This window comes from Tachyglossus aculeatus, chromosome 5, assembly GCF_015852505.1.
Source record: "Tachyglossus aculeatus isolate mTacAcu1 chromosome 5, mTacAcu1.pri, whole genome shotgun sequence".
In the NCBI taxonomy this organism is placed as follows: Eukaryota; Metazoa; Chordata; class Mammalia; order Monotremata; family Tachyglossidae; genus Tachyglossus; species Tachyglossus aculeatus.
Genome location: NC_052070.1, coordinates 83,036,752 through 83,053,836, shown reverse-complemented (window position 1 = coordinate 83,053,836; position 17,085 = coordinate 83,036,752). Strand labels below are relative to the sequence as shown.

General features: G+C 43.6%; 1 protein-coding gene across 2 annotated transcripts in view; it reads left to right on the top strand.

Moving 5' to 3' along the window:
• KCNU1 (potassium calcium-activated channel subfamily U member 1) overlaps positions 1-17,085 on the top strand; it is a 112,607-nt gene that overhangs the window by 73,010 nt on the left and 22,512 nt on the right. Inside the window, exons 20-22 of one of the 2 annotated variants that reach the window (XM_038746958.1) lie at positions 3,781-3,880; positions 10,584-10,805; positions 13,192-13,378. In XM_038746958.1, coding sequence (XP_038602886.1) covers positions 3,781-3,880; positions 10,584-10,805; positions 13,192-13,378 — 509 coding nt within the window. The remainder of the gene's footprint in view (positions 1-3,780; positions 3,881-10,583; positions 10,806-13,191; positions 13,379-17,085) is intronic. The other variant, XM_038746959.1, reaches the window with a different exon arrangement.

Here is a 17,085-nt window from a genome sequence, read left to right as displayed (position 1 = left end):
TCATTCAGTCAATCATATTTATTGAGCACTTACTGCATGCAGAGCTCTGTACTAAGCATTTGAGAGAGCACAATACAACAATAAATAGAGATTTCCTGTCCACAAGGATTCCCTGTTCATCTCAGACTTGCCCAGAAACAGTTCCTTTTTCCCCCCTCTCATTCTTTCTCCTGTGGCCCCAGACTAAGAGCTCTAACCCCAGACTTTAAGTTCTGAGGCTCCCCATCCTGAATATTCCCCGCATTGATTTATTAGCCTCCAAAGGAAGGCATTTTTCTGCAAGGATCATGTCATTTGTGAAGCATATGGCAAAAGAGAGCTTTAGTTAAGGAATGGTGAGCTAAATTACATTAATTTTCACTTTGGCAAGGACATCAGGTGGATGCCTTTATGATGAAGTGGGTCTCCTCCAGCCTTTTCTCTTACCCGGGGCTCCAACAGGTGTTTCCTCCAAGGCATATCTGTTTCTCATAACATCAGAATGAAGAAGGATGTCGTCTGTGACAGCTTGTGTACGTAGATCATGTTTTTATTATGATAGAAAAGTGTACACTGATTGATTTGTTATTCTGAGCCGAGTTAAAAAGTGCTTGTGACAAGATCATCTCCCATTTGCCAAAACAGCATTTAATCACCAGGGCTAAATCCATTCATCATTGGGAATTGAGGTGGGGGTGTAGTGGGTGGGTGGGGGGGACTGTAAAGGAGATGGGAGGGAAAGGAAAAGGGAACTGGTGAAGAGGCCTGGAGGAATGGAGGAGGGCTGGAGGGCAGTGCAGAGAAGAGACCTTGACTAGTGGGGAAAGAACCATTTCCTGGATGGATACATTGGCTGCCTCTGGGGAATTTTTAAAGCCAGAAGGCTTTCAGGCACTGACAGGAGATATCAGTTGTCATTTGAGCAGAGAGGATGGGCCTCAGAGGCTTCTGGGAGACTGAATCAAGGAAGGAGGGCAAGGAGGGAAAGGGTCTGAGAAGACTAGGGCAGAACCAGTTCCCAGATTCCCAGCCCATGTAGTTTTAGTCTTTGCCATGTTCCAGGGGAGACCTGTATAAAGGGTTTGGCCCAGTGCCGTCACTATAGCCCTGCTCTGTGTCATTAATAGACCCTCTGTGGCTCTTATATTTTTGTATTGGAGCTCATGATGTGTGGATGTTTATAAAACCTGGAAGCACACTGATTGAAGAGAACAAGGTAACTCATTTTAGTCATCGACCTTGGAGCCTGTTTCTTCATCCCCCACCGGTGCGGAGCATTATGAGAAACCACCGTGATTCCGGGCCAGGCTTTAGTGAGGGGGGAAAAACAGACTCCACCAAAGGTCCTGCCAACCTTATTAGTGATCCCCCCCAGCACCCGTCCTTTTACACAATCCTGTCCTTCCCCTTCCCATTTGGTTCAGCCCCAGCATTTACCGCAGAGTCCACTGGAATAAGGCCCCTTTGTCAGGTGAAGCATAAGCAGAGCCTGAAACCCGTGAGCCCAGCTGCAGCTGGACTAGACGTTGAGGGAAGTTTATCTGGATTCCCTGCTGCTCTGACTGTGAAGTTACACTTTACCATTGGTCTTCCATGTGCTAGGTGCTATACAGAAGATGAAGAACCAAGTCTGCAGAGAGGCTCAGTCCTCTCCTGTTCTCTAACCTACATCTGTCTCACCACCCAGGAAGCCCCACCTTTACGTGGCTATTTCTGAGCCCCTGCTGAACTGCTTTATCTCAGATCTGCTCTCACCAGCAGTGCATTGGCATGAATGGATGTCTCTGGCTCCACAGCTCTCTGTAACGAATGGGTATTTGGCACACACTTCTAATATGCCACCCATCAAGTTGGGGATGGTAGTCACCCATGGTTAGGGTGCTGCATATTGACAGGTCTTAGGACACATGCTACCAAAATAGACATGGCCAGACAGCAGAAGCACATGAGTAGTCCCCTTATTTCCTTTCCCTCAGCCTCCTCCAACCATTTTCTCAAAATGTGCAGGGGTTTGTGATGAGATCATCTCCCATTGGCCAAAATAGCATTTAATTACCGGAACTAAATCCATTCATCATTGGAGATTGTGGGGAGAGGGTGAGGAAGCTGCACAGGAATAAAAGGCAGCACTGGAAGCATTCTCTTCAGTGAAGCTCACTTCCCAGCATGTAATTTCACCCTACAGGGACTTACAGCATAAGGTCCCCTTACAAGAATCTTAAAATCAATTCCAGATGCCAATGGATAAGACTTTATACTGTTAGCCTTTAAGTAGTAAATAAATGGATCCATGGGTGCAGATGTGATAGAAAAGGCAGCTGACAATCCTGAGCAGAGTGTGCATATTCTATGACCTCTCCTCAATGCTCTACTACCCATTTTCTTTGTAGCACCAGTGCTGTATTAGCTGTTTGTAATTTTGAAGCTTCTGCTTTGAAAGAGTCACTGCGTTCTTGATTGCCAGTCCACTAGGCTGCCACACCTGTTTCCCAGCATCCTGCTGTAATGCTGCATTTAGTGTCTGCAAATGCCCAGTACAGCATTTTCTCTGAGCCAGTTTTTCTGTTCCCCCTATTTTTCAGTTACTCCATTTCAGTTCCCCACAGAGCAGCTATAATTGTGTACCCGTTAGGTATTCTGAGAGCCACCCAAGGGAGATACTGGCCTTCTCAATTTTATTTTACTCTTTCTTACCTTTTGCAGTATTATTGGATATTGTGCTGTCGAGCAATCAATCAGTAGTAGTTATTGAGTGCTTACTCTATGCAGACAATTGAATTAAGCGTTTTGGATAGTACAACATAGTCAACTTGATCCCTTCCCTCAGAGACCTTACAATCTAGTGGGGAAACATACTAAAATAAATTACAGGGAGGAGAAAATAACAGTGTAAATATAGTGTAAATATATGTACATAAATGCAATAGGGGAAGGAGAGTACCCAAGTGCTTAGGTGATGCAGAATTATAATGTGACAGTTAGGAGGGAAATAGCAGGTAGTGGGAGGAAATGAAAGATTAATCAGGGGAGACCCTCCTGGTGGAGATGTTTTTTTATCGGAAGGGCATTGAAGATAATGATAATAATAATACTGATGGTATTTGTGAAGTGCTTACTATTTGTCAAGCAGTGTTCTAAATACTGAGGGAGATACAAGGTAATCAGGTTGTCCCATGTGGGGCTCACAGTCTTTAATCCACATTTTACAGATGAAGGAACTGAGGCAGAGAGAAGTTAAGTGACTTGCCCAAAGTCATACACCTGACAGGTGGCGGAGTTGGGATTAGAACCCATGACCTCTGACTTCTAAGCCCATGCCCTTTCCACTGAGCCATGCTGGGGAGAGCAGTGGTCTGCCTGATTCGAAGAGGGAGGGACAGGGGGCAGTTTGAGCAAAAGGAGAGTACGAGAGTGTGACATAGTGAGTAGGTTGGCTTCGTAGGATCAAAGATTGCCAGATGGGATGTAGGGAAAGAAGAGAGAGAGTAAGTATGTGGGGGAAGACATAAATGTCACTCAGAGCAGCTTTGCTTTATGAAACAACTCATGTCCTAATCATAGAGACATGTCATATATTAATCATTTTCCTAGAGATTGCAGGGCTCTGAGGTAAAACTTTGGTGTTATTCTCCATTATCTTTTTGAGAGCCAGAGGCCCAGGTCCCCACTCACACAGGATGTTGGGGTCAGAGCCAGGAAGTTGGAATCTCTGACCCTTGGTAATGCACCCATACTGACCCCCTCTCATCTCTCTCTGTCTCTCCCTCCCCCCGCCCCCTACCTCTCTCTCTCCCATTTTAGGGATGCAGCTACTGTGGAAAGAGAGCTAGAAAATGACAAGTTGGATTCCACTGGGATGTTTCACTGGTGTGAACCAGTTCCTCTGGAAAATGCCATTGTGGTAAGAGTCACGCCCCAGAGAAGCTCCCATGAGAGCGGTCTATCTAAAACAGTTGACCGTTCTCTTTCCCTTTTGATATTTAAAAGATTAACCTATAAATCTGGAGGTGGAAACATACAAAGAAACCATTAGGTATTAATAATCTGGATGTAGGACATCAGGTGGCTTAGGGAACAGGATGGTAAAGTTCAGAGATTTTGTGGCGTTGCGGCTCATCTCTCTCTTGCTTCTTTAGAACAGTGCACTGTGCCAGGTGAAGGTTCAGTCATTCAATCAAGGGTATTTACTGAGTGCTTACTGTGTGCAGAGAACTGTACTAAATGCCTGGGAGAATACAATGCAACAGAGTTAGTAGGACATTCCCTGACAAGTAAGAGCTAAGGAACACTGATGATAAGCTGCTTTCCGTCTATGACAGCCTGGGAATTTTTGGCTTTGTAAAAATGGAATATTTTTCCTCCTTCCTTTTAAGGCTAGTAGTAGTGCACCACATTGAAGCATCTCCCCTCTCTGTAATAGTGGTCACAGAACCTGTGAGAGATCTGCTCAGTTAAGCTGTGCTGCTGGAGCTTCCCCAATATGTCAGGTGCTTAATTCACTAGGATGAACTCAGAGGCTCTGCAGTAAATGAGTTCTCCTGATCTGTAGTTCAGACTGTGGAGATTTCCAGCTACAGAGGCAAAAAGGAAGGTCCAATCTTATAGGCCTCCATGACAGACAATCATGGGCAGAGGGACTAATAAAAATGATTGCATTGCTCCCTGTTTGGGCATTTTATTTTTGCCTGCTTAGGAATCATATTTTTTTCCCCTTATTTTCCAAGGGGGCTCAGTTTGCCATTGAAGTAAAAAAAAAAAAACCCTTTGAAAATACTGTTGTGGCACAGTGCCAGGGGCCTGGCAGGAAAGTGATCTGATTTTGCCATAATATGGTCAATCATTTGATCAATAGCTCAGAATTGACAAAGCTGTCATGTCAACTGGAAGAATATTAGGGGAATTATGTATCACCATCTGAGCAATTAAGTTTTGTTCTAAACATCCTATTCAGCTGGAAACAAAACACAGTTTCAATGGGAGACAATGCATTAGAAAGGTCAGGAAGTTAATTTCAGATAGATGCATCTTAGGGACAAAGAAATAGCTGAAGAATAGGATTTTATATAATGAGACATACTGATGTTCTGGAGGCACAGTGTCTTCTCTAGGTACAATAATAATGGTATTTGTTAAATGCTTACAATGTGTCAAGCACTGTACTAAGCCCTGGGATGGTTACAAGCAAATCCGGTGGGGGACTGTCCCTGCTCCCATGGGGCTCACAGACTCAATCCCCAATTTACAGATGAGGTAACTGAGGCCCAGAGAAGTGACGTGACATGCCTGAGGTCAAACAGCAGGCATGTGGCCGAACTGGGATTAGAAACCATGACCTTTTGACTCCCAGGCTTGTGCTCTATCCACTGTGCCATGCTAGACGGGGCTCTGCATGCAATAAATTTTCAGTTAATACCATTGATGAATAAATGCAAAAGTCTGGAAGCTTCTGGGAAAGGTTTTGGGTAAAGGATTTTTCCTAGAAATCAGATCCAGTTGTCCTGTCTAATCAGTTTTGGAAGAACAGTTAGTCTGTGGTCTGACAGTGAAGGGGCATTCATTGAAAAGCCACAGTATACATCTCACTAATTTAGGCACTGGAGATTCATTGCATAGAATCTTTATGGTCTCTGCACTCTAAGAATTTACAATGTAATTGAGAAGAAAGGCAAGGTAGATAAACATCAAAGTGTCAAACACAAATACATATTCAGATATCTATCCAGAGGGAGATATGTTTACATAATAATTAAAGAATGAATTGAAGGGAAATAGGGAATTGTTCTAGTGAGTTAAAGAGTGGGTGGGATACTAGGATTAGTGAATGGGGTCAATTGAAGCAGCATGGCCTCGTGGAAAGATAATGTGCTTGGGCATCAAAGACCCTGTGATTTTGACACCTGTCTACATGTTTTCTTTTGTTGTCTGTCTCCCCATTCTAGACTGTGAGCCCGTTGTTGGGTAGGGACAGTCTCTATATGTTGCCGACTTGTACTTCCCAAGCGTTTAGTACAGTGCTCTGCACACAGTAAGCACTCAATAAATATGATTGGATGAATGAATGAATAATCCCAGCTCTTTCACTTGTTGTGTGACCATGGCTAAGTCACTTCTCTGTGCCTCAGTTTCCTTTCTGTAAAACAGAGATTCAATACACGGTCTCCCTCCCCGTAGACCAGTATGGTGTAGTGGATAAAGATGGGCCTGGGAATCAGAAGATCATGGGTTCTATTTCTGGCTCAACCACATGGTTGCTGTGACCTTGGGCAAGTTACTTTACTTCTCTGGTCCTCAGTTACCTCATCTGTAAAATGGGGATTGAGACTGTGAGCCCCACATGAGCCCCCCGATTTGCCTTTATCCACCCCAGCACTTAGTAAAGTGCTTGGCACATAGTAAGCACTTAACAAGTACCACAATTCTTATTCTTATTCTTATTATGACTCCCATAGGAGACAGGGAATATGTCTGATCTGATTATTTTGTTTTTACCCCACTGCTTTGTTTGGCACATAGTAAATGCTTAACAAATACTATTATGTTAATTAGAGAAAACTTCCTGTATGAGGTGAACCATGAATGAGGGAAGGTGGTTAGGAGAAGGTTATAGAAATGGCAATTCCCTTGCACTTCATTTATCTCTTGAGATTGGAAGCTCACAAAGAGAAAGTTGTACTTTTATCATTTCCAGATAGCTTTGGAATTTTGTTCAGCTGTAACACGGGGTTAGGCTATGGCTAGAGACCTGGAGAGATGTCTCTTCCTTCTGCACTGGGAAACACATTTTTGTTCCATGTTTTTTCCCGGGCCTGGCTTCTCTGCTTGTGCCTATAAATACCCTGTGCAATGTATCTTGTTTCTAATTGTTTAGTTCTATTCAGAAGAGTAATCGTTGGACTTCAGGCGTGTTACATTAAATACCGTTAGAGGCTTCATTATTCAACTTAAAGCTAATCGGGTTAGTTTGAGACAATTATTTAATAGATTTGGTTAAGATTCAAATCACTCACTGGGAAGGCTCCCCAGACACGAAGACTTTATTTCCCTTCAGAGGGGAGCCCATTTTAAAAGCGTCATTTCCTAGGATGTGCTAATTTGACAGGCTATGATTGGCTGAGGTGTCAGTTGCCATGTACCGATTGTGTTGAGTTTCCTGGGTCCCACCTCATTCATTACCTGTCAAATCAGAACCCAGAGGAAAGGTGATGGGTATAGCTGGAGATATCTCTGGACCGTTTTGGGCTCAGGAGTGTGAAGATGCATATTCAGCATGGCCTAAAAGAAAGAATGTGGCTCTCAGCCCTGCCACTGACTGTTGTGTAACCTCTCTTTGCCTCAGTCACCTAATAATGTTGACATTTGTTAAGCTTTACTATGTGCAAAGCACTGTACTAAGCGCTGTGGGGGATACAAGGTGATCAGGTTGTCCCATGTGGGGCTCACGGTCTTAATCCCCATTTTACAGATGAGGTAATGGAGGCTTAGAGAAGTTAAGTGACTTGCCCAAGGTCACACAACAGACATGTGGTGGAGCCGGGATTAGATCCCATGACTTCTGACTCCCAAGCCCATGCTCTTTCCACTGAGCAACACTGCTTCCCACCTAATTGTTGCACCTAATCTGCAACAAAGGTATAATAATCCCTTCCTCTCCCTATCCCATAAAGAAGTTAAGTGGATAAAATGGGCAATTACTGAGAAAATAAAAGTGCTACATAAATTCAAGGTATTTAATACAGTGAGCACATTCTTTCCATGCCCTTTCTTGCTAATGGCATCTTTCAGAACTGCCTTGAGGCAGCTGGGACTTGAAATTGAGCACAAGACCCTAAAACAACCAAGTCTGGCCTAAAAGCATGTGCCCAGGTGTCTCACTTCATATGGGACTGGCACACACTCAAATATTCTGCTCCTTAAGCCCCGAAACTGTCAGTGAACCCCATTAAATTTCCACTGTTGGCCAGCTGGCAGGGAATGGCCTTTGCCAGCTGTGAGGGGGCAGGAGCAGAGGCAGTACCAACTCCTGCTCTGTCACTCACTTTGCTGTAGTTCAGAGGTAGTGGCAGAGCAGTGGAAAAAGAGGGGTTCTTTTCAGGGTCAATAATCTGATTCCTGATTCGAGAGAGGCCCAGGTTCACATTCCTGCTCTGCCACTTGCCTGCTGTTGGACCTTGGTTATGTCACTTAACTTAACCTCTCTCAGTTTTCTCACCTGTGAAATAGGGATACGATCCCTTCCCTTCCTACCTCTCAAACTGGGAGCCCGAAGACTGCAGATTGTGACTTACAGTATCACTTTAATGCATGGCATCATTAATTGAGCTAAATTTAGAATAGCTCTGCAGTTGGTCGAGGGTAGCGTTGATGATCTAGTGCTGCTGGTCTTGGCCTGGCTCTATTTGGTTGGGCTTTGCCATCAGTAGTGAAAGCTTCTAAATGAAATCCACCTTGTACATTCTGCAAGGAGGCCAGGCCTAGTAGGAATCCGGAAAGGTAGTTAACTAATATGGGCAAGAAAGACTGTAACCCCCACCAGGGTAACCCCTTTCCAGGATATGTCCATATTCATTCATTCATATTCATTCATTCATTCAATCGTATTTACTGAGCACTGTTTGCAGAGCACTGTGCTAAGCGCTTGGGAAGTACAAGTCGGCCACATATAGAGTCGGTCCCTACCCATTTATTGAGTTGCTTACTGTGTGCAGAGCATTGTACTAAGCGCTTGGTAAAGTACAAGCAACAAAGAGTGACAATCCCTGCCCACAGCGAGCTCACAGTCTAGAGGGTCCATATGGCCCAGGATTAGTATCATGCTGTGGTCACTCTATCTGTCAATGGGTCAGCCAGGTCCAAAATAACTGCATGCACACTACACAATCCTGCACCACCACCCTCCCTTTGCAGTCTTTGTTCCAGTGGGAAAATGACTACCAAGGGCAAGAGAATGCAAGTGGTTTGTGCCAGCCACTAGCCTTCTCACTGATTCCCCTGTATCGGTTCTCAGTCCTGAGATCTCAGAACTAGGGCTCATCTATCATTACCGATGGAAGACATCATCAGTAAATTGTATTTATTGAGTGCTTACTGTGTTCAGATCACTGTAGTAAATGCTTGGGAGAGTACAATATAACAGAGTTTGTAGACATGCTCCCTGCCCACAATGAGTTCCCAATCTAGAGGGGGAGATAGACATTAATATAAATAAATTACGGATAGGTAGGTACATATGTGGTGTGGGGCTGAGAAATGGGTGAATAAAGGATGTAAATACAGTGATGCAGAAGGGAGAGAGAGAAGAAGAAATGAGGTCTTAGGGGAGGCCTCTTGGGGGAGATGTGCCTTCAATAGAGGCAGAGGCATTATAACCTCTCAACCTGGTGGCCTGGGAAGTAATACAAGAAGAAGAGAATGCTTCAAACGAGTGAGATTAATATTGAAAAGTGTTAGAGCTAATCAATAAGAAGAAGAAGAATGTGTGGTATTGCCAAGCACTGTATTAATTAATGGGGTAGATGCAAGAATGGGGTAGATGCAAGATAATTAGGTCCCTCATGGGGTTCACAGTCTAACTAGGAGAGAAAGGTATTGAAACTCCATTTTCCAGATGGGAAACTGAGACGTAGAGAAGTTAAATGACTTGCCAAAGGTCACAGAAGGCAAGAGGTAGAGCCAAAATCAAGATCCTCTGAGCCCTAAGCCTGTGCTCTTTCCACTTGGGCCACACTGCTCCTCGAGAGTACTCTCTAGGCCAAACAGGATCCTTGGAAGCTGGTTGATTTTTTTTAAGGCTATTTGCAAGTATGACTTAGGCAAGCATGAGAAAGGCTGTGAATTTCAAGCCTCGAAATGATTATGGGCCAGAAAAAGAAAAGGATGTCTCACTTTACGATCCTTCACTGCAATCTACCATAGCATATTTCACACATGGCTCTCTCCTTGAGAAAAGTCTAGCCCACTCTGTAAGATTTCACTAATGTAAAATATCCATACCTAAAAGGAAAGGGATTCTGGCTTGAATCCTAGGTGAGTCTTGGTCTAACAATGCCTGTCCTGGAGAGGCTAAAGCAAGATCCATAATGTCAGTAATAGAGTTTATCCTCAGCTCGACCTGAAATCTTTTGCTAGATTCCTTACGTCCTCTCTGAAAAACTTGAAAGCTACTGACCATTGAGAAGCAGCATAGCCTACTGGAGTGAGCATGGGCCTCGGAGTCAGAGAACCTGGGTTCTCATCCGGGCTCATTCACTTGTCTGCTGTGTGACCTTGAGCAAGTCAATCAACTTCTCCATTCTTCAGTTCCCTCATCAGCAAAATGGGGATTCAATATCAGTTCTCCCTTCTACTTAGACTGTGAGCCCTATATGGAACTTGATTATCTTATCTCTACCCCAGAACTTGGTACAGTGCTCAACACATTGTAAGCGCTTAACAAACACCACAATTATTATTAACCTAAGCAGAACATATTCTTGTCTTGGAAATAAATTTAGAAGAGGTAGAGGAGATGTGTGAGGAAGTGAATGGGATGGGGACTTGTCTGCTTTCACAGAAGGCCTTGGATCTGAAAAGAAGAGTGCTCTAATTCTGGGGATCTTTGTTCTTAGAAGCGGGATGAGAAGACTATCAAATTCCAGAACCATATCATTGCCTGTGTCTTTGGAGATGCACAATCTGCCCTGGTAGGGCTACGAAACTTTGTGATGCCTCTGCGAGCAAGTAACTACACCTTCAGAGAGCTGAGAGACATTGTGTTCATTGGGGCCCTGGATTATTTGCAGAGAGAATGGCGGTTTCTCCGTAATTTCCCCAAGGTGTACATACTGCCAGTGAGTAGCAATATGAAGGAGGCATGAGTTATGTTTTGAGTTTCTAGAAGATGGTTTCTGTCTTTTACATTCACATTATCTTTCTCTGTGCCTCTGTGTCTCTCTATCTCTGTCTCGCTCTCTTTCTCTGAGTCTGTCTTGCATTCTGCCTCTTCTGTCTCCTCTCTGCCTTTGTCTTTTTATCCATCTCTGCCTGTCTTCATCTCTGCTTCTCTCTCTGTGTCTCTCTGCTTCTCTTCAACTGTGTTTTTCTCTTTCTCTGTCTCTCTGCTTCTTTCTACCTCTCTTTTCATCTCTGCCTCTTTCTGCCTCTGTCCGCCTCTCTCTCCTTCTCTCTGTATCTGTCTCTGTCTCTTTCTATTTCTGTCTCAGTTTCTCTCTATCTCTGTTCTCCGTATCTCTCTCTTTTCCTCTCTCTATAGTTATATATGGCATTCTTATATTTGCAGAGAAACTTCCAAAATAAGCCTCGCCAACATTTTCTCACTTAAGAAGATGTCTCATTATGCTTGGTAAATTAACTAAAATACACGGTAACATATTCTCTCTCCTTTTCCCCTCTTTCGATTTTGATGCTGGCAATGCAATGGTATCTGCACTTTTGCTTCTTTCTCTAGTCCTTTTATGGATACCACCAGAAGACACTCTTTTATGCTCATTATATTGATGATAACAATATGTAATTCAAATGTTCCAGTTCCCTCCCCATTAGTTTAAATGGAGTTTTGCTCCATTAAAACTAACTTTGTTCCTTTGGCTTGCCATTCTACTATGTGTATGCTGTTAATATGGAGAGATGAAGCTCTCAGCTAAAGGGAGCATTTTCTCCATATGTTCCAATGAAGAGCCAAGCCAAGGAAACATTTTTAAGCTGCAAAAGTGGCTCTCTCAATTAGAAAAAAATTAATAAATGATATTTATTGAGCAATTTCTGTATGCAAAAAATGGTTCTCAGCACTTGGAACTGTACAATGCAAAAGAGTTGGTAGATATGATCCCTGCTCTCAGAGAGCTTACAATCCAGTGAGGGAGACAGACTATAAAATAAATTATAAATAGGGGAGGCAGCAGAGTATGACGATATGTACATAAGTGCTGTGGAGCTGGGATGAGTATCAAAGCACTTAGGAGCCATAAACCTAAGAACATAGGCGATGCAGAAGATAGGTCAGATAAGGTGGGAAAGTGAGAGGTAAGTTACTGAAGGCTTCTTGGAGGAGAGATAATTTTAGTGGGGCTTTGGAGATAGGGAGAATGGTGAACTGTCACCTATGAAAGAGGAGGGAGTTCCAGGCTAGAGAGAGGATGTAAGCAAGGGGTCAGCGGTGAGAGAGACAAGAATGAGGTACAGGAAGTAGGTTGGCATTAGAAGAGTGAAGTGTGTGAGCTGGGTTGTAGTGGGAGAGGAGCGAGGTTGAGGAAGAGGGAGGGAGATGATTGGTTGTCTTAAAGATAAAGATAAGGGGTTTCCATTTGATGCAGTGATGGGTATGCAACAATTGGAGGGTTTTTGAGGAATGGAGAGCTATGAACTGAATCTTTTTTTAAAAAAAAATTGACCCGGGAAGCAGAGTAAATTATGGATTGTAAAGGGGAGAGATAAGGAAGCAGGAAGGTCAGTGAAGAGGCTGATGTAGTAATTGAAGTGGACATGCTTGGTCCCATGTGGTAGCAGTTTGGATGGAGAGGAATAGACATATCTAAAGATTCTTGCAAATCAACTTTGCTTTATTTTCTCACACACCTCTCCAATTCTCATTCAAATGCCACCTGAAGAAAATAATTTAAATAGAAGTTGCCTCCCTGCATGCCCAAATCCAGGCTCTCATGAGGACTATCCTTCCTTGAGGTGTTCCCAGACCAAGTTATTCAGCAAATCAAGAAAGCACTTGAAACTTTTAGGACAGTCTGGGCAGCATATAGCATGGAGACCCGCAAACCCCTCTCACCCACTTCCTACCTCTGGCCTGAAGCACCCTCCCTCCTCAAATCCGAGAGACAATTACTTTTCCCTGCTTTAAAGCCCTTTTGAAGGCACATCTCCTCCACGAGGCCTTCCCTGACTAAACCCTCCTTTATTCTTCTCCTTCGTGCTTCTGCGCCACCCTGACTTGCTCCCTTCATTCATTGCCCCCTTCTAGCCCCACCTTTGTACATATCTGTAATTTATTAATTTACATTAATATCTAAATAACCTTTTAGACTGTAAGCTCACTGTGGGCAGGGAATGTGTCCATATATGGTTGTATTGTACTCTCCCAAGTGCTTAGTACAGTGCTCGGCACACAGTAAGCACAATAAGCGCTAAGTAAATATGATTGAAGGAATGAATGAATGAATGAAAACCACTGGCTCACTGACTCTCTACCCCAAACCCTCTTGGCAGGGATCGGCTCTTTTTCCTGGAGACCTGAAAAGAGCTAGGATCGAGGCATGTGCCATGTGCGCCGTCCTGGCCCCGCCATCGAAGGCTGAAGTCAGCCAGACCCTGTTGGACTCAGAGTGCATCATGGCCACACTCAATATTGGATCCCTGAATGCCTATCCTTTCATCCAAATGCTCTCAACCCCAGGTAAGAAGAAATTGTTAAGGGAAATGGAAAAAATGTTCTCTTGCAAAGCAGAAAAGAACACTACTTCTTCTTGATTTTGAGATACTTTTCCTTCTCTTTGGCCTTCACTGACTCTCAGGGAAAGAAATGGTAATCAGATATTTATCATGGTGTATGCATCATACTTTAAACTTTCTCCAGAACCTCTCATTGCTGGTGACTGACTCAAACATTGCCTACCCGCTGGAGAGAGGAGAGCAGGAGTTGATAGCAATGGTGGTATTTGCTAAGGTCTTACTCTATGCCAAGCACTGTACTAAGTGCTGGGATAGGTACAAGATAATCAGGTCCCCATAGGGTTCACAGTCTAAGAAGTAGGAGGACGAGCAGGCAATGAATGAGAGCAGACTTTCCAGACTTTCACCAGGTCACACTCTGTATGTGAAAAGTGGTGGAGCCAGAATTAGAACCCAGGTCCTCTGACTCCCAGCCCCATACTCAAATCACTAGGCCATGCTGCTTCTGATGTTATTACAATAGCTATTACAGTCTGAATGTTTCTACAAATAATAATTTTAATATTTGTTGAGCACTTACTATGTGCCAGGAACTCTAAGGATGGGGGTAGGTACAAGATAATCAGGTCAGACATACTCCCTATCCCACAAGGGACTCATAGGCAATCGGTGATATTTACTGAGTGCATACCATGTGCACTAAGCATTTGGCAAGGTAGTAGATACAATCCCTGTCCACAAGGGGCTAGAGTCTATAGATAGACTGTAAGAGAAGCAGCGTGTCTCAATGGAAAGAGCTCAGGCTTGGGAGTCAGAGGTTATGGGTTCAAATTCCGACTCTGCCGCTTGTCAGCTGTGTGACTTTGGGCAAGTCACTTAACTTCTCTGTGCCTCAGTTACCTCATCTGTAAAATGGGGATTGAGATTGTGAGCCCCAAATGGGACAACCTGATCACCTTGTATCCTCCCCAGTGCTTAGAACAGTGCTTTGCACATAGTAAGCGCTTAACAAATTCCAAAATTATTATTATTATTATTATTATTATTATTATTATTATTAACTAGGAGGGAGAATGGGTATTTTATTCCCATTTTACAAGGGAGAAAACTGAGGCCCAGAGAAGGTAAGTGACTTCCTCAAAGTCACACAGCAGGCAAGTGGCAGAGCTGGGACTAGAACCCAGATCATCTGTTTTCTTTGCACCAGGCTACACTACTTCTCATTGTTTCTTTCATTAAAAATGTTGCCTAAGGCAAGAGAATGAAATAGGGCACCAAATCCAGGGTAATGAGGTAAGCCATACTCCTGTGGAATTGAAAATGAGGGCAGCAAATCCACTAGCTGCACCACCGCAGCCTTTTGGACTGGCTGCACTGCCCATCTCAGTAAGATGACAATTGGTAAGATGTGCCACAAAATGGAGCCACAAATGGATAATATAGTCATCAGTGGGGGACGGTGTCCTGAACCTCATCCAGCCCTGGCCTCAAATGGTCAATAGATTCCCTGCCAAGCCCTGACCACTTTGTCTATAGGTTCCCAAAGCTGCCTAAGGGCTTTGAGAAGCAGCGTGGCTCAGTGGAAAGAGCACAGTCTTGGGAGTCAGAGGTCATGGGTTCAAATTCTGGCTCCACCACTTAACAGCTGTGTGACTTAGGGCAAGTCACTTAACTTCTCTGTGCCTTGGTTACCTCATTTGTAAAATGGGGATTAAGACTGTGAGCCCCATGTGGGACAAACTGATCACCTTGTATCCTCCCCAGCACTTAGAACAGTGCTTTGCACATAGTAAGCACTTAATAAATGCCATCATCATCATCATTATTATTATTATTATTATTAAGGGGCCAGGAAGTTAAGTGTGGAAATGGAAGTGATACAGTAGGATAGTGGGTGGAGGGAGTGGGAGGGTGAAATAATTGTTTTAAAAATGGTGGCTGGATTTAGAATAGCACAAAAAGGGATATGATTCTCCAAAGATATGGCAATGGGGGCACCCATTTATATGAAGGTGGCACAACTGGGGTGGGTGAAAGGGGTTAGGCAAAATAGAGTAAGTAAAGGAAGAAATGGCTTTCCTGACGATCACTTATAGACAAAGGGATGGTCTTTCTACCTCCCCTGCTCTTATTGGTGGTGGTGGAAAGCCAAGCCTTGAGATTAGGGTGATGAGGCCCCAGCAAGGTTCTGAAGAGTCCTAGTTTCTGATCTCCTCTGGTTGATCCTGGACAAGGCACTTGGTGTCTCTGTGCTCTACCTATAAACTCAACATTCTACCCTTGACTCAGCCTCTCTGTGACAAAATAACAAAGCACTTTTCCAATATCAAAGTGCTATGAAAAGGAGCAATAAGGCTGCCCAAGCTTAACTCTGATGAGTGAGTCGTAGATCTATAAAGTGACATCGAGGCTGGCCTAATAATTCCTTAGCCTCACAATTAAGGCCACTTCTCAGATTTACGGAGCTTTTTTTTTTTTTTTTTTGCTTTTTTGTGGACAGGGAAGTAGCATTCACTTTAAAGGCATTATCATCAATAAATAAATGAAAATGCTTTCACAAAATAAGGCTAGGCTATCCTGGCAGGATGATGAGCCAGCCATTAAAACTGCTTGGTGATTCATCCTGCCTATAAAACATCTGTTTCCTCTCCAACCTCTAGTATGGGTGAAGGATGCTATTAAAATGCAAAGTCCCTTAGCAGTAATTCTAAGATGGGTTTCTCATCTAAGTGCTTTCGTCCTGTATCCTGGAGTACTCAGAGAACATCTATCATTGAAGCTGTGCAGACTATTCTGAGAGTATACTCACATCTACTTATCAGATGGAGAAACTGAGGCTTGGGAAAGTTGTGACTTGCCCTGTCTAGCAAGAGAATCTCAGCATGAGAACAAGACTTCTGTGGAGTAAATTCCCACTCCAAACTAAATAATAGAACTCTCTCAACATGGAGAACTGACAAAACTAGATACTAAGAATTCAGGATTGGGAACCCGGGCTCAATAAATATGATTGATTGTAGGATCAAACTCATGTAGTAACCATTTATAGCCCAAGTGACCACAGCCTATTGCTGATGTTGTGCCCTGGCACTAGGCCTCTGCAGGTGGTTGCCTTGGTACCACCAGGTTCCACGATACACACTAGTCAGCTATTTTTCAGGAAAAAGCATGGGCCTGGGAGTAAGAAGATCCTGGATTTGAGTCTTGGCTCTGCCACATGTCTGTTTATCCTTGGGTAAGTCATTTCACTTCTCTGGGCCTCAGTTACCTCATCTGCAAAATGGGGATTAAGAGCATGAGCCCCATGTGGGACAGAGACTGTGTCTAACCCGATTAACTTGTATCTATCCCAGTGCTTAGAACCATTCTTGGCATATAGTAAGTGCCTAACAAGTACCATAAACATCATCATTATCATTTCTTATGGGAATGCTGGCCTCCCAGATCTTTGGTCAGAAGCCCCCACCACTACTGCCATCCAGAAGAACTGGGATTAGGTACTGGTCTCCTAATTCCCAGAGCAGTGCTTATTCCACTGGACCAAATAGCTGAGATGCTCCAGTCTCAATAGTTAGGTGTTAGATTGTAGCTTTGAAAGTGAATGGAAAATCATAAGATTATTATAGCAGAGGGAAGAGCCGGAAAAAAATTTTCCTGTGCCTACCTAAACCAATTAGTTGATTTATGTTAGGGTTGCTTCGTTTTGATTTT